We start from the raw sequence: 20680 nt of genomic DNA on the forward strand, positions 1-20680 counted from the left end.
TCCTCATCCTCACTTGGGCTCAGATGCCTTCCCTCCCCTGAGTGGTTAGAGCTTGCATCCTCCCTTCGTTCTCCCTCCTCTGGAGCTTCTTCTGTCTCTACCTCTTGGGCCTCAGCCCATGCTGTCAGGGATGTGATCAGGATTTGCTTCCTGAGATCAGTGGTTGCAGGCAACCCTCTTTCAATACACAACCCCCTAAGCTGGACTACTGTCAGTGTGGGTAGGCTAGCCAGATCAAGCTCCATGGTTCCCTAGTTTTGTGTCAACAAAAACTTTTTGCAAAAATTGGAAACAAGAATTTAGAAAAATTACAAAAATTCAATAATTGAAATTAATCCAAATTAAAAATTAAAAACAATTTTTGCACTAGGACAAATTAAAGGATTTTTAATTTGTTTTACCTAAAACTGTAACGTGATATTGAACACAAGTACAGGATCCCGTCGCTGCTTCCAATTATGTTGGAAAATGGGTTATTGGTAGGGCAGGTAGGTACCTACACCTAGCAACAAGCCACTAACCTCCACCTAGGTACAGTTAGGTCTCAGTAAATTAATCCCAGCTTAACCCTTGGTAGCTTGGCAACGAGCGTCAAGGCTTAACTTAGGAGACAAAGTGTAAAGCATTCAAATATCACAAAACAGTAATTAAATAAAACACAGGAAACAGTTTAAAAATCCAAAACCATTTTATAAAAATAGTTTATATTTTTATCTTTAAAATGACACAAAAACGATTAAAATCGGTTCAGGGGAACCGGAGATATGAATTTTTAAAGAATTATTACTTTTCTAGCGCTTAGAAACAAAAAGCGCCAATCGGGTCATCTGGTTGCACCTCGACCGGGGCAAAGTCAAACTTTCAGGCCGACCGCGATGGAGCCCTGCTCGGCTACAGGTCGCGGGAGGCCTCGGTTAAAAAGTTACCTTCTGACTTAGTCTTTATTTTGAAGTTTTTCTTCACCGGGACGAACCTGCCAGTTGAATCCGACCTCCTGGAGCCCTTGTCCGGATACGCGATGTGAGTTTCCTCGGTGGGGACTTTTACCTTCGGACTTAGTCGTTTTTTTTAGATGAAAATCCTTCGACCAGGGTAAACCTGGATCTTGATCCGACGTCCATGGAGCCCTTCTCGGATACGATGGCTGGGAGGTCCCGGTCAACGTTTTACGTTCGGACTTCGTCTCTTTTTTGGATGTTTTTCTTTACCGGGACGAACCACGAAGTCAGGCCGGGTCGTGGTTGAGGCAAGCCGGCTAGAATTTCCACGGCGGGTCGGTCCCTCTCTGGAGCTTTTTTCCAAAAATTCTCAAATCTTTTCCAAACTTCTGGGGCTTCACCCAGATGTTCTTTTAAGGTTCTTTTGGGGTCCACAGCTCACCCCAAGGGTCCAGAAGTTCTGTGATGGTCCTTGGGGGGTGCGGACTTCAACTCCCAGAATGCACCTGGCGCAAACTCCTTTTTGGCCACTGGACAGTGGTCAGCTGGTCGCTTTCTTCAGGAGTTGGTGCAGGGGACTCTAGTTTAGCAATTTTTCACCTGTAGCAAACAGGGAGTCCCTCCTTGAACCAGTTGAAGCCAGGCAAAGTCCTTCTTGTGGTGAAGCCCAAGTGTGCAGCTGGTGCAGTCCTTCTGAGTGCAGGGTCCAGGTGCAGGCCAGGGGTCCAGCAGGGCAGTACTTCTTCTTCTTTAGTTCCTTTCTTGTTGATTTCTGGAGGGGATCTGAGGCGTGGGTGCAGGTCTGCCAGTTTTATCCTTGCTCCTGGGTGAAAAGCAGGGGGATCCTGGTCCTCCAATCAGGTACAGGGTCGTCCCCCTGTGATGACCACTTCCTGGGAAGTGTGGCAAAAATCCATCCCAAAAGGCAACAGTCTCCAAAAATCCAACATGGCTGAATCTGATTTTTGGAGGTTACATCTGGCTGAGCCCACCCACTGGTGTGGCTAAAAATCATAAACACACCCCTCTCCTGCCCTCTCCTAATCTAATCAAGGGGGCACCTAATTGTCTGGGGTTGCAGGATGTGGGGGTGTTGCTGGGTGCTCCAAATGTCCTTCTCTGCCTTTGAAGACCAGTTTGGCAGCCCTCCCCCTTCCTGCCTCACCATCTGCTGAGGGGAGATTCTCTCCCCCAAGCACATTCCTTTGTGTGAAGTCAGGCCACTTCATACCTCATCAAGGCAGCCTGGCAGAAGCTGCTCCAGGCTGGCCAATCAGAGCACAGCAGCAAAAACAATGCAGAGCTGAAATTGGCAACTTTTTAGGTAAAGTCTAAACTTTTTACCTGAACTAGTTATATTAAATCCCACAACTGGAAGTTGTGGGATTTATTACAACAATCAATTTGATACCAAATTCTTGGTATGTAACATTTAAGGAGACTTTAAAATTTAAAATAAAGTCTGCCCATTCTAGCCTATGAAGGCCATTTACTTCAATGAGGGAAAAACAAATTTGGCTGTTTTTACCTCACCAGGACTTCTAAATCTATTTTTATAAAGTCCCTGCTTATAGTTACATGGCACCCAGCCCTAGGGGCACATGAGGGCACACCTTAGGGGTGATCTATATGTAAAAATAAGGTAGTTTAAGACTTTGGAAGTACCTTTAATTCCAAAGTCGAATTTGCATATAACTTTAATTTAAAAGCAGCCAGCAAGGCAGGCTTGCTTTTAAAATGACACTGGGCACCTCAGCAGTGCACCTAGGTGTGCACCACCTATGCTGTGGTCCCTAAACCTACATGCCCTACCATATACTAGGGACTTATAGGTAGGTTAACTTAGCCAATTATAATTAGCCTAATTTGCATATCCATTTTACACAGAGCACAGGCCCTGGGACTGGTTAGCAGTACCCAGGGCACCTTTAAAGTCAGGCAAACACCAGCAAAAAGTGGAAAATGGGGGCAAAAAGTTATGGGGCCTCTGCAATCAGCCCTGTTTTCTCACAATAAGGTAGCAGAGAGATTGGTTTGTATTTGGAAAGAGTGGAAGGGTCTGCAGATGGTTCTTTAGCTGGGGAATGAATGGCATGTTTCCAGGTACCTAGGAAGGTGAATGAGGTGTTGGAGTCATTAAAGATTGGTACAAGAGTTTCCCTGAAGGGCACTAATACTTTTGTGAAGATGTGGTGGGGACAGGGGGTGAGTTTAGGAGTTGGCATAGTTCAGGGTAACTACAGTCTAAATTGTGGTGGTGACTGGCTACGAGGTCAGGGTCCATTCTTAGGCCAAGAAGGAAGTAGGATAGAGCAAGGTATTGAGGGTGACTTGGTTCGATTGGGAGTCAGTGGTTTGTTAAATGGAGGTAATCTTGTTGCAGAAGAATTGAGTTTGTTGCAGAAGTTGTGTGAAATCTTTTATGCTGCTTAGAGGTTATTTGCTGGTGTTAGTGACAGGGTCAATGTGATCTGCTGTGGACTTGGCCTTCCAGTCTGTTGGTGATAGCGTATCAGAATACATTTGTAAGTGTCCTTGTCTGTGATGACTTAACTCTTTCTCCATTTAAAATCCAGTTGCTTGTAGTGACATTCTGTCACTCCGAGTTCTTCTGTGTACCAGCTGTCTTGCAGTCAAGATCTAGAGGTTCTCTTGATGGGAGCAATTATGTCAGTAAATGCTCTGATCCAACTGTTGAAGTTCTTGATGCTTCAAGGCAGACTGCTGGTGTGTTAAGGCTGGTTCACGGAGAGGTCTGCAGCTCAGTCTTTCTGTGGGATGTTTTTTCCAGCTCTGTTGGGCAGTTCGGGTGGCGGTGAGTTTGGGTGGTGTCAACAGTGACGTTATTGAAGGAGGAAAAGATTAGATCCAAGATCTGTTTGACAGCATGAGTGGGTTCGGTTATGCACCTAATGAGGCTGAAGTTTCTGTGATTTCCAGGAGGGCTGTGGAACTGGGGCGGTGTGGTCTTCCTGGTGAAAGACCATACCACTACAAAGAGCATGAAGGTGCTGGAGTCCATGACGACTGGTGCAATGAAGTCTGTGAAGTTGGTTCGAGGTCCTGGTGGTCTGCATGCTAGGATTTCATATAGGGTGAAGTTGTCAATAGTAGCATTGGGTGAAGTTGGCAGAGTACAGCTTAAAAAGTTTTCAGATCCAGTCTGGTGTCTGGGAAATATTAAAAAGATGAAGAATCTGCTGTTATATTATCGACCAGAAAGAATTTTACCAAAGGTGAGTAACATGTTTTTTAAGGTTCTTTGTTATGGAACCAGAGGGTTTTTCTTTCACTCTTTGGTATAAACTGTACACACTGATGGTTTTGTAGACAGGTTGACACAAGGCTTTTTAGGATTTAAAGTCTCAAACGTTTGTGCTGCTTTCATGTTTTCTTCTAAACCTCTAGTCAAAGGTTTTTTCTTCTGTTTTCTTTTAGGACATTCCTTGTTTTATCCGAGGCTTTGTGTCAATGGAGAATAAAATAACAGATGTAAGTATGTCTTCAAGTAAATGTTTAACAAGTATTGGCAAAACAGATATGACTTGATTTGCCTGCTGAACTCTTGGCTTTGCCAATGCTTGTTTCATTTCCCTTTTCAGGGAGGTGGGGGGGAGGATGGTAAAGAATTAAAGAACATTTAGAAGGTGTGGTGGGGTGACTTGCATGCCTAAACATGGACCGTTATCTATGAACTTTTTTGTTCTACTTTAATAAAGCCATTCCGAGAAAGCCACCTTTGTGTGCTCACTCATGTGCAAACACCCACAGCTGCCTGGGAATGATTTTGTTATACTTTAAATAGAAATATTCGAAGATGGCTGCCTGGGCGATGGGCGAGCATACTTACAGCTAGCCATCTTTGAATTTGTTTTGTAAAGTAAAACAGAACATGGAGTGGCCACTTTGTGTTTCAAAGTATGCATATGCATTGGTGGTCATCATTGAATGTTTTTTTGTTGTGATTTACAGAAAAATTAAAAATGGCCACCTGCGTGTGTTGATGGGCGCATAAGCATGATATGCCGTCTTTGAAAGTTTTTTCTAAACTACAATAAAAAATATTCAAAGATGGACAACCATGTGTGCAAGAGTCCACTACCCCTCCCCCCCCCCCCCCCCACCCCGGCAGGTCTTGGGCTCAATTCCCTTGGACCAGATAATTCTCGCTTCGGTGCCTAATCTAATTAATGTGTCCCACTCTGTAACTCTGGGCAATAGCTTGCTTAATCTCCACAACGGCCCTCACATCGCTTGGATGCCTGGCTTCACCCTGGGGCTGTCCAGGAGTGGGTGCCTCACAGGGAAAAGCCAAGAGGGGTTCCACAGCATATGCGTACAGTGCCTTGAGACCCTAACGGGTGAGTAGTGCGCTATACAAGTGCAAAGTTTATATATACACACACACACACACAATTTTAGAATGTCTTCATGCAAAGTGAAATAAAAAATGAGCATATAAAGGCATGTAGGTGCCCCAGTAGCAATGCTTCAAGCCCTCTCACTTGTGGCCACTTTTTTCTCTGTGGATGACTGCGTTGTGCTTTACAGAATATTGTGATTCACACAGAAGGCAGCCAGTGGCTGAAGTAGCCTGGCCAGCTATCCCATGCTGTATGCTGCGTAAAATGTGAGTGACACTGCAACAGATCAGTAAAATAAGAGGGCTCACTGAATGCCCTTCATATGTATTTGTATTTATTTTTTACAATTTTATTTTGGGAAAACTGAATATCTTGTGCTAGCGCCAGATCTAACAAGTCAGTCAATTACTTTGCTGGTGTTTTGACTATTTAGGCTGTCCACCCTGCAAGTAGTATTGTGCTGTACTAGTCATCGGTTTAATAAGCAGTGCAGATTTGGAAGTAATGTAGCTAATTTAAAACTGGTTAAAAGTAACATGGATTTTTTTTAAATGTTTAAATATGAAACGTATGTACTAAAAACACAAAAGTCACTAAGTACTCCATAGACACGTAGATAGAAATGGTAGTTCATCAGCCAGGCACAGTTTCAAAATGCATTTGTTTTACATCCTTCAAACAGAATTTATTTGCCATTTTATCAGAAGAACACCAATAAATTCATACACTATAAAACCAAATGGCAAAGGTTCATAAATTATGAAAAAAGAAATCCAGTACATTCATATTGCGAAATGCTTAATACTTTAATAGTTCATGCATTCTTCTAAATTATCTATTAAATCAAAATTGATTGGAAAAAGATCAAAATATGTACACATATATCATCAGAATTTGAATTTTCAGTGCTTTGTTGTAAGAAAGTCTCATTTTGTATGGTCACCCCCACATTTTTAGGTCAAGCGAGCAAGTGCTTTGTCCAGTTGTAAGTGTTGTTGGCTTTTAACCACGCCCATCACTTTCACTCGTTCGTGGACTTGCCTTTCAAAAATCACTTGATGTCATTGGTAAATGCTTTACATTTGTCCCTCATTGAGGCTGTTTTTGTCACGGCTTGCAGACTGCCCCTTTTATATGGATTATTACACGATCGCCGATATACTTCAGCGTAGATGAACTATTTTTATTTATTATTTTGTCTCTCCCCTTACTGCTGCACGGCAGCCATGGCACTTACAGCGCAGCTCAGCGCGAACTCAATCTGTGGTATTGAAGCACTGGTCACATTGTTCACACTGTTACTGAGTCCGTTCCTTCGGAGGGAGGCACACTCTGTCAATAATATATAATTTACCATAGCGTGACTCGCAGCGATTTTTAAGAGATTCAAAAGTGGAGATTAGGGGTTGATTTTTGTAGTTAGATTATTATAGCATTAATGGGTTTTGTTTTACTTTAATACACTCTTGCACCAGGTGTTAATGTAACAAAAACAAACTGCACAGAAAGAATTTATATAAGAAAAACAAAAAGCATCCAAAGCCAAACAAACATGGCTAACACTGTATAGTCCCACGAGGCACGCAGGGATCTCATAATATGGCAGACACACTTCTGCCAGAGGAGCGCAGGCTAAGGCCTCTTTCAGCTGACCTGGCAAACTGCATGGCTGCTTCCAGGCGACCCCCTTGCAGACGACCCTGTTGGAGCCTAAAACATTTTGAGAAGTCGAAGTGAAGTTGAAAAACTATTCCAAGAACAGAATGCCTGATGATTGTGTTGTGTGTATATTTTTTTTTTCTTAAAGAAACGACATAGGAATGAGCCTACCAACTCCGAAGGTTAGATGTGATGTTCTTCTACGGTGGTAACATCATAGCTTGTTCTGCTGCACTAGCTGCAGTGCCTTGAAGCATGCATGTGCAGCCATATTGTAGAGTTGTTTTGATTTCCTTCAGTTGAAGTTTAGGAACTCGGATTTCATAGTGAGCAAAAATGCTATCGTCTGTTTCCTTCATGAAAATAAAGTTCTTTGTAAACCACAAAAGATGTATTACCTCTTTCCTCAGTCATCCTATTCACATTTGAACATGATGACTTAACCTCATGCATTTCAAAAACAGTGGCGGTTTCTGTGCACGGGCGTCGTGGCTCCGCCCCCTGTATAGTCAAAGTTAAAAGAAAGCAATCATTCCAATATTATATGTTTTTAATTTAAAACAAAACCCTCTTATAACTTTAAAGAACGGGGAGCACTGCACTGTCTGCCCCACTCGCCGACACCATTGTTGTAGTTCCTGTTCTTAAAAACAGTGCAGACACGTGACTGACACATTACTTTACCTGCTCTCCCAGCGGACCCAAAGTCTAAGTATTTGCCAGGCTGACAGTCTCACAGCCCTGAGGGCTGTGATGTCATCAGCTCGGCAAAGACCTAGCATCGAGGCCCAGTCTCCACCCACTGATGACGTTGAGGTGAAGTTAGCCCTGGGCGTTTTTAATGCAAGCCCTGTAGGGCTTACACTCCACATCAATCAGAGAGTGGAGGGTATTGTCACTCCACCCTTTCCTAACTTGTTACAGGGTGTGGGTGGGACCACCCTGTGACAAGTTGGGAAAGGGTGTGGCGAACGGGAAGCCATAAAATCGAGTCTGCGCACACTCGACTTGAGTGGTGTCTGAGACTGCCAGTGCTCCCACGCTTGAGCCATTTTAGTAACAGTGCATGCCGTGTGTAGGTTCCGATAGATCTATGATTTACTGCAGTGCCGAATTGACATATGTAAAGGAGTCAGGCCAGCATTCGGCAGTTCACCAGGTAAGGGTCATAAAAAATAAATTAATAGCTGCCGGGCCTAGGCTCACTTGCGTAGTTGTAATTCTTCAAAAGGACTGTGCATTTTCTGTCGAAACTTGGTACTATTTTAAAACATTTCTTCTTGTGCTTTAACAAGTTCAGAGTTGCAATTATCGGTGCTAATAAGTACACATGCTGTTAACGAGTAAATTGGGTTTTATATGAGCGTAATCTCACTTTATTATGTTTGCTTAAAAAAGTGAGTTTGAAGTTGCATTTGGTGGAATGTAAATTAAATGTCTTTTTGTATGCCCCAAAGGACAAACTCTGTAGGCCTGTGTTTCCAGCGAAATGTGCGGTGCAATTATTGTGAAAAATTGCCTCTGAGTTTCAACATGCATGCATCTAACTTTCACCCACTACACCCTACATTGTTTATGTCCAATTGCAAAATGATCATGTGTCACTGCCTATAATAATCTTTCAAACTCCCCGTGAGCAGCAGGCGTTCTATATATGGCAAATCCAATTAGAAATCACTGCAATTCAAACAAAGCAATGGCAGGAGTATGCATGCATATCATGCATGATTTCACACGAGGCTGAGGAACCCTATGCACTCACACACGTGGCTGTTACAGGGTGTCGATCCCTGCTTGCTCGCGCCTATATGTTTAAAATGGCCCCACTGATGTTCATCCACTATTTTGTTTCCACATGCCAGGCCGGGGTATATAGATTAAGTTGGGGCACAGAGAGCCTAGTTGTGCTGCAGTCTGTCATGATTCACCTAGTCCATGTATTACATGTTTTTTTAATATACATATGCACGTATGCCCGCATCCCCCCTAACGTGAACCTCCGCATTCATAATCATAAGCCACCTCTGTGGACTAGACGCGCCAACGCCAGATCATTTTGAAAGTAAATGAAAACAGAAACACCAGTGCAGACTCAAACACACGTCATGGAGGATTTCAACCAGACACGCCGTGGCAAATGAAAAAAGCACCAAAGCAAACAACAAAGGATGTTGGCTAATTGCTTGTTTGTGTTCGTTAAGTGCATGTGTTGTTGTTTAAGGCGAGGGGAGGTCATTGTTATCCTGGGTCTGAATATTATGTACAGTGCAATGGGAATAAAGGGCCGAGTTTCAGTGTAGACAGATCTGTCAAACAAATACACTGTGTGGGTGCCCGGTGTGCCTGGCAGCGCCTCTGCTGGGTATATAGCCCTCTGTGTCAGTGCAGGCACACACTTGGTTACAGGGCCTTCATTGTGTCGTAGGTGGGAGGTGTGGTGTGTGGTTTTGTAACTGTATGTCATCAGAGCTGCCAAGCTCCCATACTGCTTGTGACATGTCCATGTTTTGAGTGCATTTGCCGTTTGCGTGTGACATTCAAATGGTTTTGTGACACTTTTCTACAGTAATAAGACACATTTCAGAAAGGATTGTGAGACACCTACAGCTATTTGCACTTTTTTTAGTCAACAGCAAAGTTGCATTCTGGGATTTGTAGTTTTGTTTGTAGAGATTGCTGGAGGACAAAGAAGTAGATTGGTTGAATCTTCCTGGCATCTATGCCAGCCACCTGGATACATTTTTGTCAAGTTTAGGTCCAGGCAGAAATGTAGGTGATACTACAGCATTGTGTTTTCTGCTGTATTCAGTTAATTAGGTGACAACTGCTAGGGGCATGTAATGTCTGTGAATCAACCCTTGCTGGCGTTGTGCTCAAACTTACAAAGGCTACTTCTGCTACACACAATAGCATTTGCAAATGATTGGTTTATTATTTTCACTATCAAATTAACTGGAATTATAGTTCATCTCGCATGGCTTTGTGTTGAGATCCATATACAAATAAACAATGCATCAAGCCTGCAGCACTATCTTTATATAAAAGAACTTTCAAACTTGAGGTTGTGATTGACAGGAAGAAAAACATGGTATACTCGAACTTTGAGCAGGCTGGAAAGATACTCATTTAAAATCAGTCAGCAATGTGTGAGGGAGAAACGAACCCTAAAACCTCTTGACAGCTGCACACATCAATAAAGAAGGAAATCAGGCTTGCCTAACAAGCCAGGCTTATGAAACGTATTCCTTTTATTTTAAAAAATGGAACTTGAAAATGCAGCTTTTTATCCCATTTTTGTTAAATTAGATTTGCACAGGAAACGGCGACTAAGCTCCCCAAAAAATGCTGTGCCACACTGCCCTCTCTCCCCCACCCCTAGGACGAAGCCCAGCCCCACCACTCACAAACTTCACCAGCCGCCACTGTTCAAAAACATCTGAGTAACAAGCGAAGATAATAAAGATATGTAAACGGTGTCAAGTGGATCGGTGACACAAGCCCACTCAACTAAACCGAGCCTAGTACATATAAAAGAAGATTGTGAGATTCCATAAAAGGGCAGCCTTTGTTAGGTCGGCAGGGCTGCGGGGGAGTCAGTTGTGTGTGGCCTGCCGTTTGCTGCCTGCCACAGCTCTATCGGCGTTTAAGATCACTATTGTGTGAAGTCTCCAGTTCTCCCTGCATATCCCAGACTGTATCTGCTCTGGTGCACTGCGTGTACCCAGTTTGCCTTCTGTCACTTTACTTGCCTTCGTTTCCACCCAGTCTTCATCTGTCCAATGTGCCAGGTCTGCATAGTGACACGATTACACGTGGGCATTGTCAACTTCATCTGAATTGCTAATTTCAGGCAGGATACAGTGATCGCACTTCCCACCAGCTTGTGCGGCTTCTGTAGCAAATAAGAAGTACTCGGAGGCCTTCTCCTGATTCCCTGCCAGCAAAAAGTTGTGAAATGAATGGTCCTGAGAGCTATGGAAAACCTTCACGCGAGAGATCTGCACAACCAGGGGCTTAGGAGACAATACATTTCTAGGGGGGGCAGCGACAGCCTTGGGGACTTTTCAACTGACCCTCTACAAATCGCCCGTTGTTTGCGAAATGCAGGCTCTGATAAATGTACACAATCATATAGTTTGGACGTGAAATAGGTAGAAAGGAACGCATGTTGTCACATTTTGAAAGTATGTTTTATTGTTATTTACATTCACAAAGTATTTAGACCAAATCTGAAAAAAACATGTTGATTAACCTTGCATCTTCATGCACCAAGCAAATAAAGATAGGAGGGAGAAAAGGAAGAACATACCCTCTGTCAGAAATTTAAAATTAGAAAGCCCACTCCCATGTTGCCCAGAGGGAATGAAAGTGCTTCTGAAAGTGTGTGCATACGCTACAGAAAATGTCCCGCTACATCAGGACAAATTCACCATATTTTACTGGGGCCCAACATCTTGGCGCCCGACTTGTGCCCTGCAAATACTATATTTCACAGAGTCTGCGAGAGTCCGGCTGTATGTGACTCTGTTCCCTCTTTTGATCTTCCTCATATGGCCTGCAGAGTTCATCTTCAAGGCGGCAGGTGGGGGGTGGGGGGGAGGGCTGAAGATGGCAGAATGCAGACAGCAATCGGCAAGCAGGGCCATTCTAAGTAGCACTTTTGCACGCTAATGGCCCTGCGAATCATAAAAGTGAAAGGGGAAATTATTTTGTCCCCTTGTCCCCCCACCTTCGTCCCCCGTGTCCTCCACACTCGAAAATCTGGGGGGGTGCATCCCCTGCATCCCCCACACTTCCTACACCTATGTGCACAACCTGAGCAGTGGTCCCAAGGGCGGGGGGAGCTGCGGGGCGCGTGACCTAGTATGTGCAAGGATGTTGTGCGTGTGCACAGCAGGACTTCTGAACACACAGGTGGGTTCAGCACAGATGTTTCCGAGAAGCATGTTGGAAATTGTGTATATTGTAGAGCATTCGAGGGATAGCACCATATAGTACATATACAGTTTGTGTTGGGGAGAGGGGGGAGGCTAATGCTCTCTGACATCTGGGCCTTTGACCAATTATAGTATAGGATTCTGTTGCCCCAATAAGCAGGCCATGCACTTAAAAGATGTTTTTACTCCTGTGGCCTCGTTTTGCATGCCGCTTTCAGGTAGGGGGCAAAAGATGTTTGCACTCGATTGGAGATCATAGGTTCAACACCGAATGGCCTCTGACCTGTTTTATTTTCCCCCGTGTACTTTCTTTCTTGCAACACCTGCAGGAACTTGCGCAGTGTAAGGAGGGTGGTATCCGGAATTCCTGGGTTATACAAGTACGGTGGGTGGAATCATGACCATCGAGCCACTATAGTGGGTATCATGTTGCAGAAACAGGTTTGCCACAGCAGCCACATGGAGAACTTCACCAGGAAGCTTGTCTGCTAAATTAGTGTCCTGGATCCGTCTTAATTAACCTCCCAAGATCACCTGCACGTAAGATGACTTGGTTTGTGATTGTCATAGTGTGGCACAGTCTTACAAGGGAACTGAAACTCCATTCTTTAAAAATATCTTGGGACAGTCTTTATGAGGTACAAGAATAGCAACATCAAACCTCTGTGTCTTCTTTTTTCAGTTGTCTGCTGTGACTTCTTCCTCCCAATATCTAGATATTGTAGTAAGTGACACCCTGCGAGAGGAGGATAATACTTCTTCTCCCATCCTCCTCTCAGTCCTCTCATGAATGTGTTTTACCCTCGGAGATATGGCCTTGTGCCTCCTATGCGTCAGTAAATACAGTTTTTAAACTTTTACTCTGTACAGTTGTCCCACTAGTGCTCACATTTCACAGTACTTGTGAGCTCACATCAGGGTGATTTGGCTGGAACATTGGGGAAAATCTTCGATCTCTCCTTTAAGATGTAGTGGTCAAATACGATTTCTGCAGAAGGAAAGAACACAATAATATAACTTAAAAAAAAAAAGTAGGCATAAATTGTTCCACAAAACTAGAAGGAATTCGTAAGTATCTGCCTGCAGCAGGAGTGCCCGTGCGAATAAAGCATGTGGCCGCCTTGACTACGTTCAGCATGTTGCCCAACTTCCCTCAGGGCACAATTCAGTGAACTTGTACCATCTTGGAGAAGTTCAAACCCAATGAACTTGGCGTTCAATTATAGGCATGTTCTTTTCCAGTCTTGCTCCTGCTTTTTACTGACTCTGCAGCCCTTTATTTTTTTCCAAGGTCACCACAAGCTGGAAAGGCAAACCTGGCTCTGTTTCTAGCAAGGCCTTGAATCCCCCAGGGTAACGGGGAAATGGTCCAGACTACCACCGTGGCTCTTACGTCAGCAGCTTACAGAGTAGAAACAACCACACAGAATCATATTCTGGGAGTTTATGCGATGAAATGTAAAAAAAAAAAAAAAAAAAAAGATGAAAACCTCAACAGAAGCCATGCGATTGTTCATATCAACGAGGGATAATTTAATTCACGCATATATTTCTCCAGAGTTGGATCTTTCATAGATTCACTTGCTTGAATTATTCCCTGTTATGAGGCAGGAAATCATTGACAATAAATGTTAAAACACCAGTGATAACAGAACACTTATTCAATATTACACATATTGTACAGTTTATCTGGCACATTGTGTGGCCTAAACTCTCTCTCCCTATTAAGGTACATGTAAATATAAAATATTTGAGCTCAATAACTGAAGGTGTATTTACGCCAAATTAAGCATCCTTTTTGTTTTCAGTAAATGTGATACTGTTTTCTTAATGATGAGGCCAAATGGTACTCTAATTCTTTACCAGACATATTTGTGCATTTAAGTGTGAAATACGGTGCCCAAAGACAAGTATCTACATGGGTAAAATCAAGTTTTGATTCACAATATGGTGGAATTAATGTGGGAGCAAATCTGCTTTGAGAGGTGTGCTGTAGTTCTAGGGTGGGCCCTCCTCTAAAACCTTGTGAACATATTTAGGCAACTTTGTGACTATTCAGCAACTGTCTTCAGGCAGTTTCCCAGCCCAATCGTTTTGGTGCATCTATTCTTGTCAAGGCAGGACTAAATCTGCTTTCATTGTGGTATTGGAAGGGGGATATTCTCAAAATTGGGGGTCAGAAAGGGATTTTCAGTGGGAAAGCTGGAAAGTGCAAAATCGTTTATACATCTGTACATTTCTGTGTGCCTAAATCGATGCTAATAGGATTAGTCCTAGAAATCTGTGACAGTGATGGCTTCTGAATAATGCTCCAGGAATTCCTTCAGCATTTCTTAAAAGTTTATAAATTGACTCAAAATGTAGGCATAAACATATGTGAGGGCGTTATTCAATTTCCTTTTTAGGTCGAACGTGAAGGCAATTTGACCTGTTGTAAGCATTGGAGGCTTTTAACCATGCCCACCTCACGCCCATCACTTTAATTCGTTTGTGTGTTTCCCTTTAAAAAATCCCTTGATGTCATTAGTAATTGCTTTACGTTTGTCCGCCTTTGGGCGGTTTTGTTACCGCCTTACAGACTGATCCTGTTACATGGATAATTGCACAATTGCCAATATACTTCAGTGTGAGTGAACTAATTTTTCTTTTGTCTCTCTCCCCTTAGTGCTCCATGGCACCCGTGGCTCTCAGAGCGCTCACAGCACACAACATTAGCGCAAACTCCGTTGGCCGTATTGGAGCACTGGCCACACTGTTCACACTGTTACCTAATCAGTCATGTCTTTTGGCACTCCCCGTCACGCTCCATAGCTTTCCCAAAAACACTTATAACTGATAAATACTTGACTAAAAATCACAGAAATCCACAACATGACTCTTCCGGCACAGTGGTAGGGCAGATACTTCAATATTCTCTGCACTCGGAAAAGGTCACCCCATAATGAAGTGCAAGCATTCTTTTTCAAAACATTTTTGCTCACAACCTGTGGTGGTCCTAGCACAATGGGACCACCACTAAAATGTTAAGTATGACCCACTTTCTGTTTAGGTCATCTATGAATCCCAACGCTAGGTTATTGGGGACCCTTAAAATAATAACCCCTCCCACAATTCAGTCCCTTTTTAAGCTCTTTTATGGCTGAAACTTTAGTTTTATAGCTTGGAGTGGTTTATGTTTCAAGGGCCTTAGTATTGCAGTAGGCCTTCTAGGCCTGAAAATGTGTAAGGCGCTATGCCTGGTAGGGACTAAATATTTGTTTGCCCTACATTACTTTGGGCCATTCTATTTTCATGTGGTTATGCCCTCTAGGGGCTCATTATATGGTTACATGACCGTGTTTCTTACAAATTATATTTGTAGCGGGTTCTCTAGGGGCTGTTCTGAGCATTAGTCAAAATACTACAATATGTGTTGCACTCGGTCGTCCCATAATGCTTTGCAGGGCATTCTTTCACAATACATTTTTGCTGTTAACTCAGCCTGTGGTACTCATAGGGCAATGGGACCACCACCACCAAAACTTTCACCACAACCTGTTCTTTCTTTCTAGATCCATGGGTCCCCCCACTGTTAGTGGGGACTCCAAAATAATAACCCCTCCCTCCATTCAGTGTCTTTTCAACTTCTCTCATGGCTTGTACCTTTGTTTTACAGTTGAGAGAAGTTTGTGTTTTAAAGGCCTTGCTTGTAATATCATTGCAGTAGGCCTGCTAGTCCTGAAAATGTATATATATGGTTACATTGCAATACTTTGAGTCATTTTCATATGATTATGCTCTCTAGGGCCTAACTATATGGCAACATGACCATGTTTCTTGCACATGCTATTTCCTTGGGGTGTCCTTTGGGTGTTAAGAGTATTACAGTCTAATGCCAAATGTTTTTTTTCTGATAAAGGTTTTTATTGGGTTTATATGATAATTGGATATGTTCTTTTAATCTCTCCTTACTGCAATTATGACAATGTTTCAGACAAACTTAACATCCTTATTACACCATGACTGTTTGAACACACTTGATATGTTTGTTACTCTTCCGTGATTGTCTTGTTTTGGGAATTGTTACCCAGCCAGCCACTCTGATGGTGGGGTGGTGAAAGTGGTATTCTATTGGAATTAGCATGGCAGATTTAAATTAGAATGCGAAATGGCAGCATTTTATTTTTTTAGGCTGCAGGTAGAGGAAGAAGGTAAATGGAAGTTCTTCGGGTATATGCAGGGCCACTGGAATTATGTGGCAGGAACAGACCAAATTATGAGGCAGGGTTGACCAATATATGTAGCAAGAAAAGTACAGTTATGAACTTACAACACCAATAGCTTTTTCTCAAGCAAATGCGAGACCCATTGCATTGCAAATGCTTGTTTTGGACTGATGTTGCTGGTTTTTCGCCCCTCTGAGTGCACTGAGGCCTGCTAACCAGACCTCCGTGCATTTGCCCTTAGCCTTAAACTAATATGTCAAATTGGCTTTTATTTACTAGGCTCAGCTTGCCTACATGTAAGTCCCTAGTAAATGGTAGGCAGGGCAGAGCCACTCCACCCCACCACCACCCAGGGACTGGATCACTGGTTGTGCCACCCTGAGTGGGACACGTAGAACAAGGGTCCCAGCCCAACATTTGCAGGCTAGAAGGACAGTTTTAACTGCTGGTTTTAACCGCTGCTCACAGGAGACTTGAGTCTTTATTGAAAGCAGGACAAGTTGGCTTCTTGGGAAGAGGACTTTGAGGTCAGCAGGCAGTCTGGCATGGACAGCTGCTTCTTCTTTTCTTCTTCTGTGGGTGCAACTCTTTTTTTGTCCTCGTCGTCTTAGGTCATCAGGATCTGAGTTCAAGGGTTTAAGGGTGCCACCTAAATACTTAATTTAGGGACTTTACAGGTAGTTCCAGGCCGTAACCAATGGGTTGCCCACCTTTAGAGTGACTACACCCTTTCTGTGGCCTCTTCTGCTGGAAATTGGCCATAACCCTAACCCTAGTGGCCTGATTCCTTCCAAACAAGATGGAGGAATTTAAAAGGTAGTGTCCACTTAAGCTTGTCCACCTTAGGGGTGGGACTGGCACAAAGTGGGCACTCCTAATTTAACAAATTTTTCCGCCTGTGCTACTGCCAAAATTGGGGTCTGGACAAGGGGTTAGGTCATCTCCACCATCTGGAGAGACCTGGGTCATTACAAAGGCAGCTAGGCCTTTGAAGCTCCCCACCCTGGAATGTCCATCTTGCCTGGGTGAGGTGAAAACACCCCTGCCCAGTGCAGACTTTTGTCTCAGGCCCTCAATAGCGCTGTCTCTCACATTTGGGCACCAGAAAAGCATCTGTGGTGGCTGAACTGGTCAGGACCAATCACTTAGCACACTAGTACTGGTAGGTTTTTACGAGGCACCTCTTAGAGATGTATTAATAAATGCACACAGGGAGCATCTAACTGGATTCAGTGAGGGTTTATTATTCTGAGATGTTTGATACCAAATATCCCAGGGTTCAGAGAAGCCATCATGTAGCTGGGGAACTAATAATGACCAGTGTCCACCACATGCAGTTAAAATGGCTTCCCTGTTCACTTACTATGTCTCAATCATCATCAGGGGCATTTGTGCTCGTGCCTATATGCCCTCACATGTGCCCTGATGCACCCTGCTTTAGGGGTGACTTACACCTGACACATGCAGTTATAGGGGACCTGGCACACAAAGGTGTATGGCAGGTCATGCTTTTTTCAATTTAGCTTGCACCAACGCACAGTCTGTGATGGCAGCCCGGTCTGGATTTGGTGAAGGTGCCCTGGGAGTGGTACAACTGGTTCTGCAGACCTCAGGGATGACCTTCCTTAGTGCCCTAGGTACCAGGGGTATCATTTACTAGGGACTTGCAGTGGATATTTTGAGTTGGTAGAATGTTGCATCCTGAGATGATCAGATGCCATACTTCGTAGGAAGTGGTCATCATTGTAGGAAGGTAGCCTCTTTCTAGCCTTGTTACCCCCACTTTTGACCTGTTTGTGAGTGTATTTCAGGGTGTTTTTACTGTCTCACTGGGATCCTGCTAGCCAGGGCCCAGTGCTCATAGTGAAAATCCTATGTTGTCAGTGTGTTTGATATGTGTCACTGGGATCCTGCTAGCCAGGACCCCAGTGCTCATAGGTTTGTGGCCTATATGTGTTCCCTGTGTGGTGCCTAACTGTATCACTGAGGCTCTGCTAACCAGAACCTCAGTGTTTATGCTCTCTCTTTGCTTTAAAATTGTCACTTCAGGCTAGTGACTAATCTTACAAATTCTGATTGGCACACTGGAACACCCTTATAATTCCATAGTATATGGTACCTAGGTACCCAGGGTATTGGGGTTCCAGGAGATCCCCATGGGCTGCAGCATTTCTTTTGACACCCATAGGGAGCTCAGACAATTCTTAAACAGGACTGCCACTGCAGCCTGAGTGAAATAACGTCCACGTTATTTCACAGCCATTTTTCACTGCACATAAGTAATTTATAAGTCACCTATATGTCTAACCCTCACTTGGTGAAGGTTAGGTGCCAAGTTACTTAGTGTGTGGGCACCCTGCCACTAGCCAAGGTGCCCCCACATTGTTCAGGTCAAATTCCCCGGACTTTGTGAGTGCGAGGACACCATTACACGCATGCACTACATTTAGGTCACTACCTATATGTAGCGTCACAATGGTAACTCCGAACATGGCCATGTAACATGTCTAGGATCATGGAATTGTCACTCCAATACCATTCTGGTATTGGAGTGACAATTCCATGCATCCCCGGGTCTCTAGCACAGAACCTGGGTACTGCCAAACTGCCTTTCCTGGGGTCTCCACAGCAGCTGCTGCTGCTGCCAAACCCTCAGACAGGTTTCTGCCCCCCTGGGGGTCTGGGCAGCCCAGTCCCAGCAAGGCAGAACAAAGGATTTCCTCTGAGAGAGGGTGTTAACCCTCTTCCTTTGGAAATAGGTGTGAAGGGCTGGGGAGGAGTAGCCTCCCCCAGCCTCTGGAAATGCTTTGATGGGCACCGATGGTGCCCATCTCTGCATAAGCCAGTCTACACCGGTTCAGGGATCCCCCAGCCCTGCTCTGGTGCAAAACTGGACAAAGGAAAGGGGAGTGACCACTCCCCTGACCTGCACCTCCCAGGGGAGGTGCCCAGAGCTCCTCCAGTGTGTCCCAGACCTCTGCCATCTTGGATTCAGAGGTGTTGGGGCACAATGGACAGCTCTGAGTGGCCAGTGCCAGCAGGTGACGTCAGAGACCCCTCCTGATAGGTGCTTACCTCTTTCAGTAGCCAAGCCTCCTTTTTTAGTAGCCAAACCTCCTTTTTTGGCTATTTAGGGTCTCTCCCCTGGGCTATTCCTCAGGTAACGAATGCAAGAGCTCACCAGAGTTCCTCTGCACTTCCCTCTTCAACTTCTGCCAAGGATCGACCGCTGACTGCTCCAGGGCGCCTGCAAAACCGCAACAAAGTAGCAAGATGACTGCAAGCAACATTGTAGCGCCTCATCCTGCCGGCTTTCTCGACTGTTTCCTGGTGGTGCATGCTCTGAGGGCTGTCTGCCTTCATCCTGCACTGGAAGCCAAGAAGAAATCTCCCATGGGTCGACGGAATCTTCCCCCTTCCAACGCAGGCACCAAACATTTGCATCACCGGTCCTCTGGGTCCCCTCTCATCCTGACGAGCATGGTCCCTGGAACACAGGAGCTGGGTCCAAGTCTCCCACAGTCCAGTGGCCCTTCTGTCCAAATTTGGTGGAGGTAAGTCCTTGCCTCCCCATGCCAGACAGTAATCCTCTGTACTTCGTGATCTACAGCTGCTTGGGCCTCTGTGCACTTTTCCAAGAATTCCTTTGTGCACAGCCTAGCCTGGGTCCCCGGCACTCCGTCCTGCATTCCCCAACTCGCTGAGTTGAAATCCGACGTTGTGGGACCCTCCTTTGTGACTCTGAGTCGACCGCTCTCCTCAGATCTTCTAAGTACCTGTTCCGGTACTTCTGCGGGTGCTGCCTGCTTCTGCGGGGGCTCTGAGTTGCTGAGCGCCCCCTCTGTCTCCTCCTCCAAGGGGTGATATCCTGGTCCTTCCTGGTCCCCAGCAGCACCCAAAATCCTCAACTGCGACTCTTGCAGCTAGCAAGGTTTTTTTGCGGTATTTCTGCCTGGAAACACTTCTGCAACCTCCAGCACGGAGATCTTCCATCCAAAGGAGAAGTTCCTAGCCCTTTTCGTTGTTGCAGAATCTTCGGCTTCTTCCACCCGGAGGCAGCTCTTTTGCACTTTCATCTGGGGTTTAGTGGGCTCCTGCCCCCCCCCGGACACTTTCGTGACTCTTGGACTTGGTCCTCTTCCTTTACAGGTCCTCAGGTCCAGGAATCAGTCTTCAGTGTTTTGCTGGTGTAAGTACCACAACGTACCCACTATAAGCCAGGGCAGCCTCCTACAATCAGGTGGGAGGGAACCTGGTATCCCAGCTGCATTGTGCCCTGAGGCTCCTTTAACTCAGATCTTGACTAGACTGGAAGAAGGACCGCCTTGCTTCACAGTAGAACCAGCAAAGAAAGACTACGCTGGCATCAGCTGCACCTGTATGGAATGTGGCTGCTGTGTCCTGCTCAAGAAGAAGCTGTCTCCAGAGCTCAGCCGAACTCCCGAGACTACAATGGCCAGTGAGCTGGCCTCCTGTTCACAGCGCAGGGACACAACAACTGAGAATCCTGCTTAGGCAAGTTGGTAACCCACAGGCTTCAAACTGTCGACAACCACTGCCGTGCACCAGGGACCGAG

General features: G+C 44.8%; 1 protein-coding gene across 1 annotated transcript in view; it reads left to right on the forward strand.

The window, feature by feature from the left end:
- Positions 1-20680, forward strand: part of LOC138248710 (E3 ubiquitin-protein ligase TTC3-like) — a 1210547-nt gene that overhangs the window by 139176 nt on the left and 1050691 nt on the right. Inside the window, exon 6 of the mRNA XM_069202542.1 lies at positions 4377-4430. Coding sequence (XP_069058643.1) covers positions 4377-4430 — 54 coding nt within the window. The remainder of the gene's footprint in view (positions 1-4376; positions 4431-20680) is intronic.

Source organism: Pleurodeles waltl, chromosome 8 (assembly GCF_031143425.1).
Source record: "Pleurodeles waltl isolate 20211129_DDA chromosome 8, aPleWal1.hap1.20221129, whole genome shotgun sequence".
NCBI classification, from domain to species: domain Eukaryota; kingdom Metazoa; phylum Chordata; class Amphibia; order Caudata; family Salamandridae; genus Pleurodeles; species Pleurodeles waltl.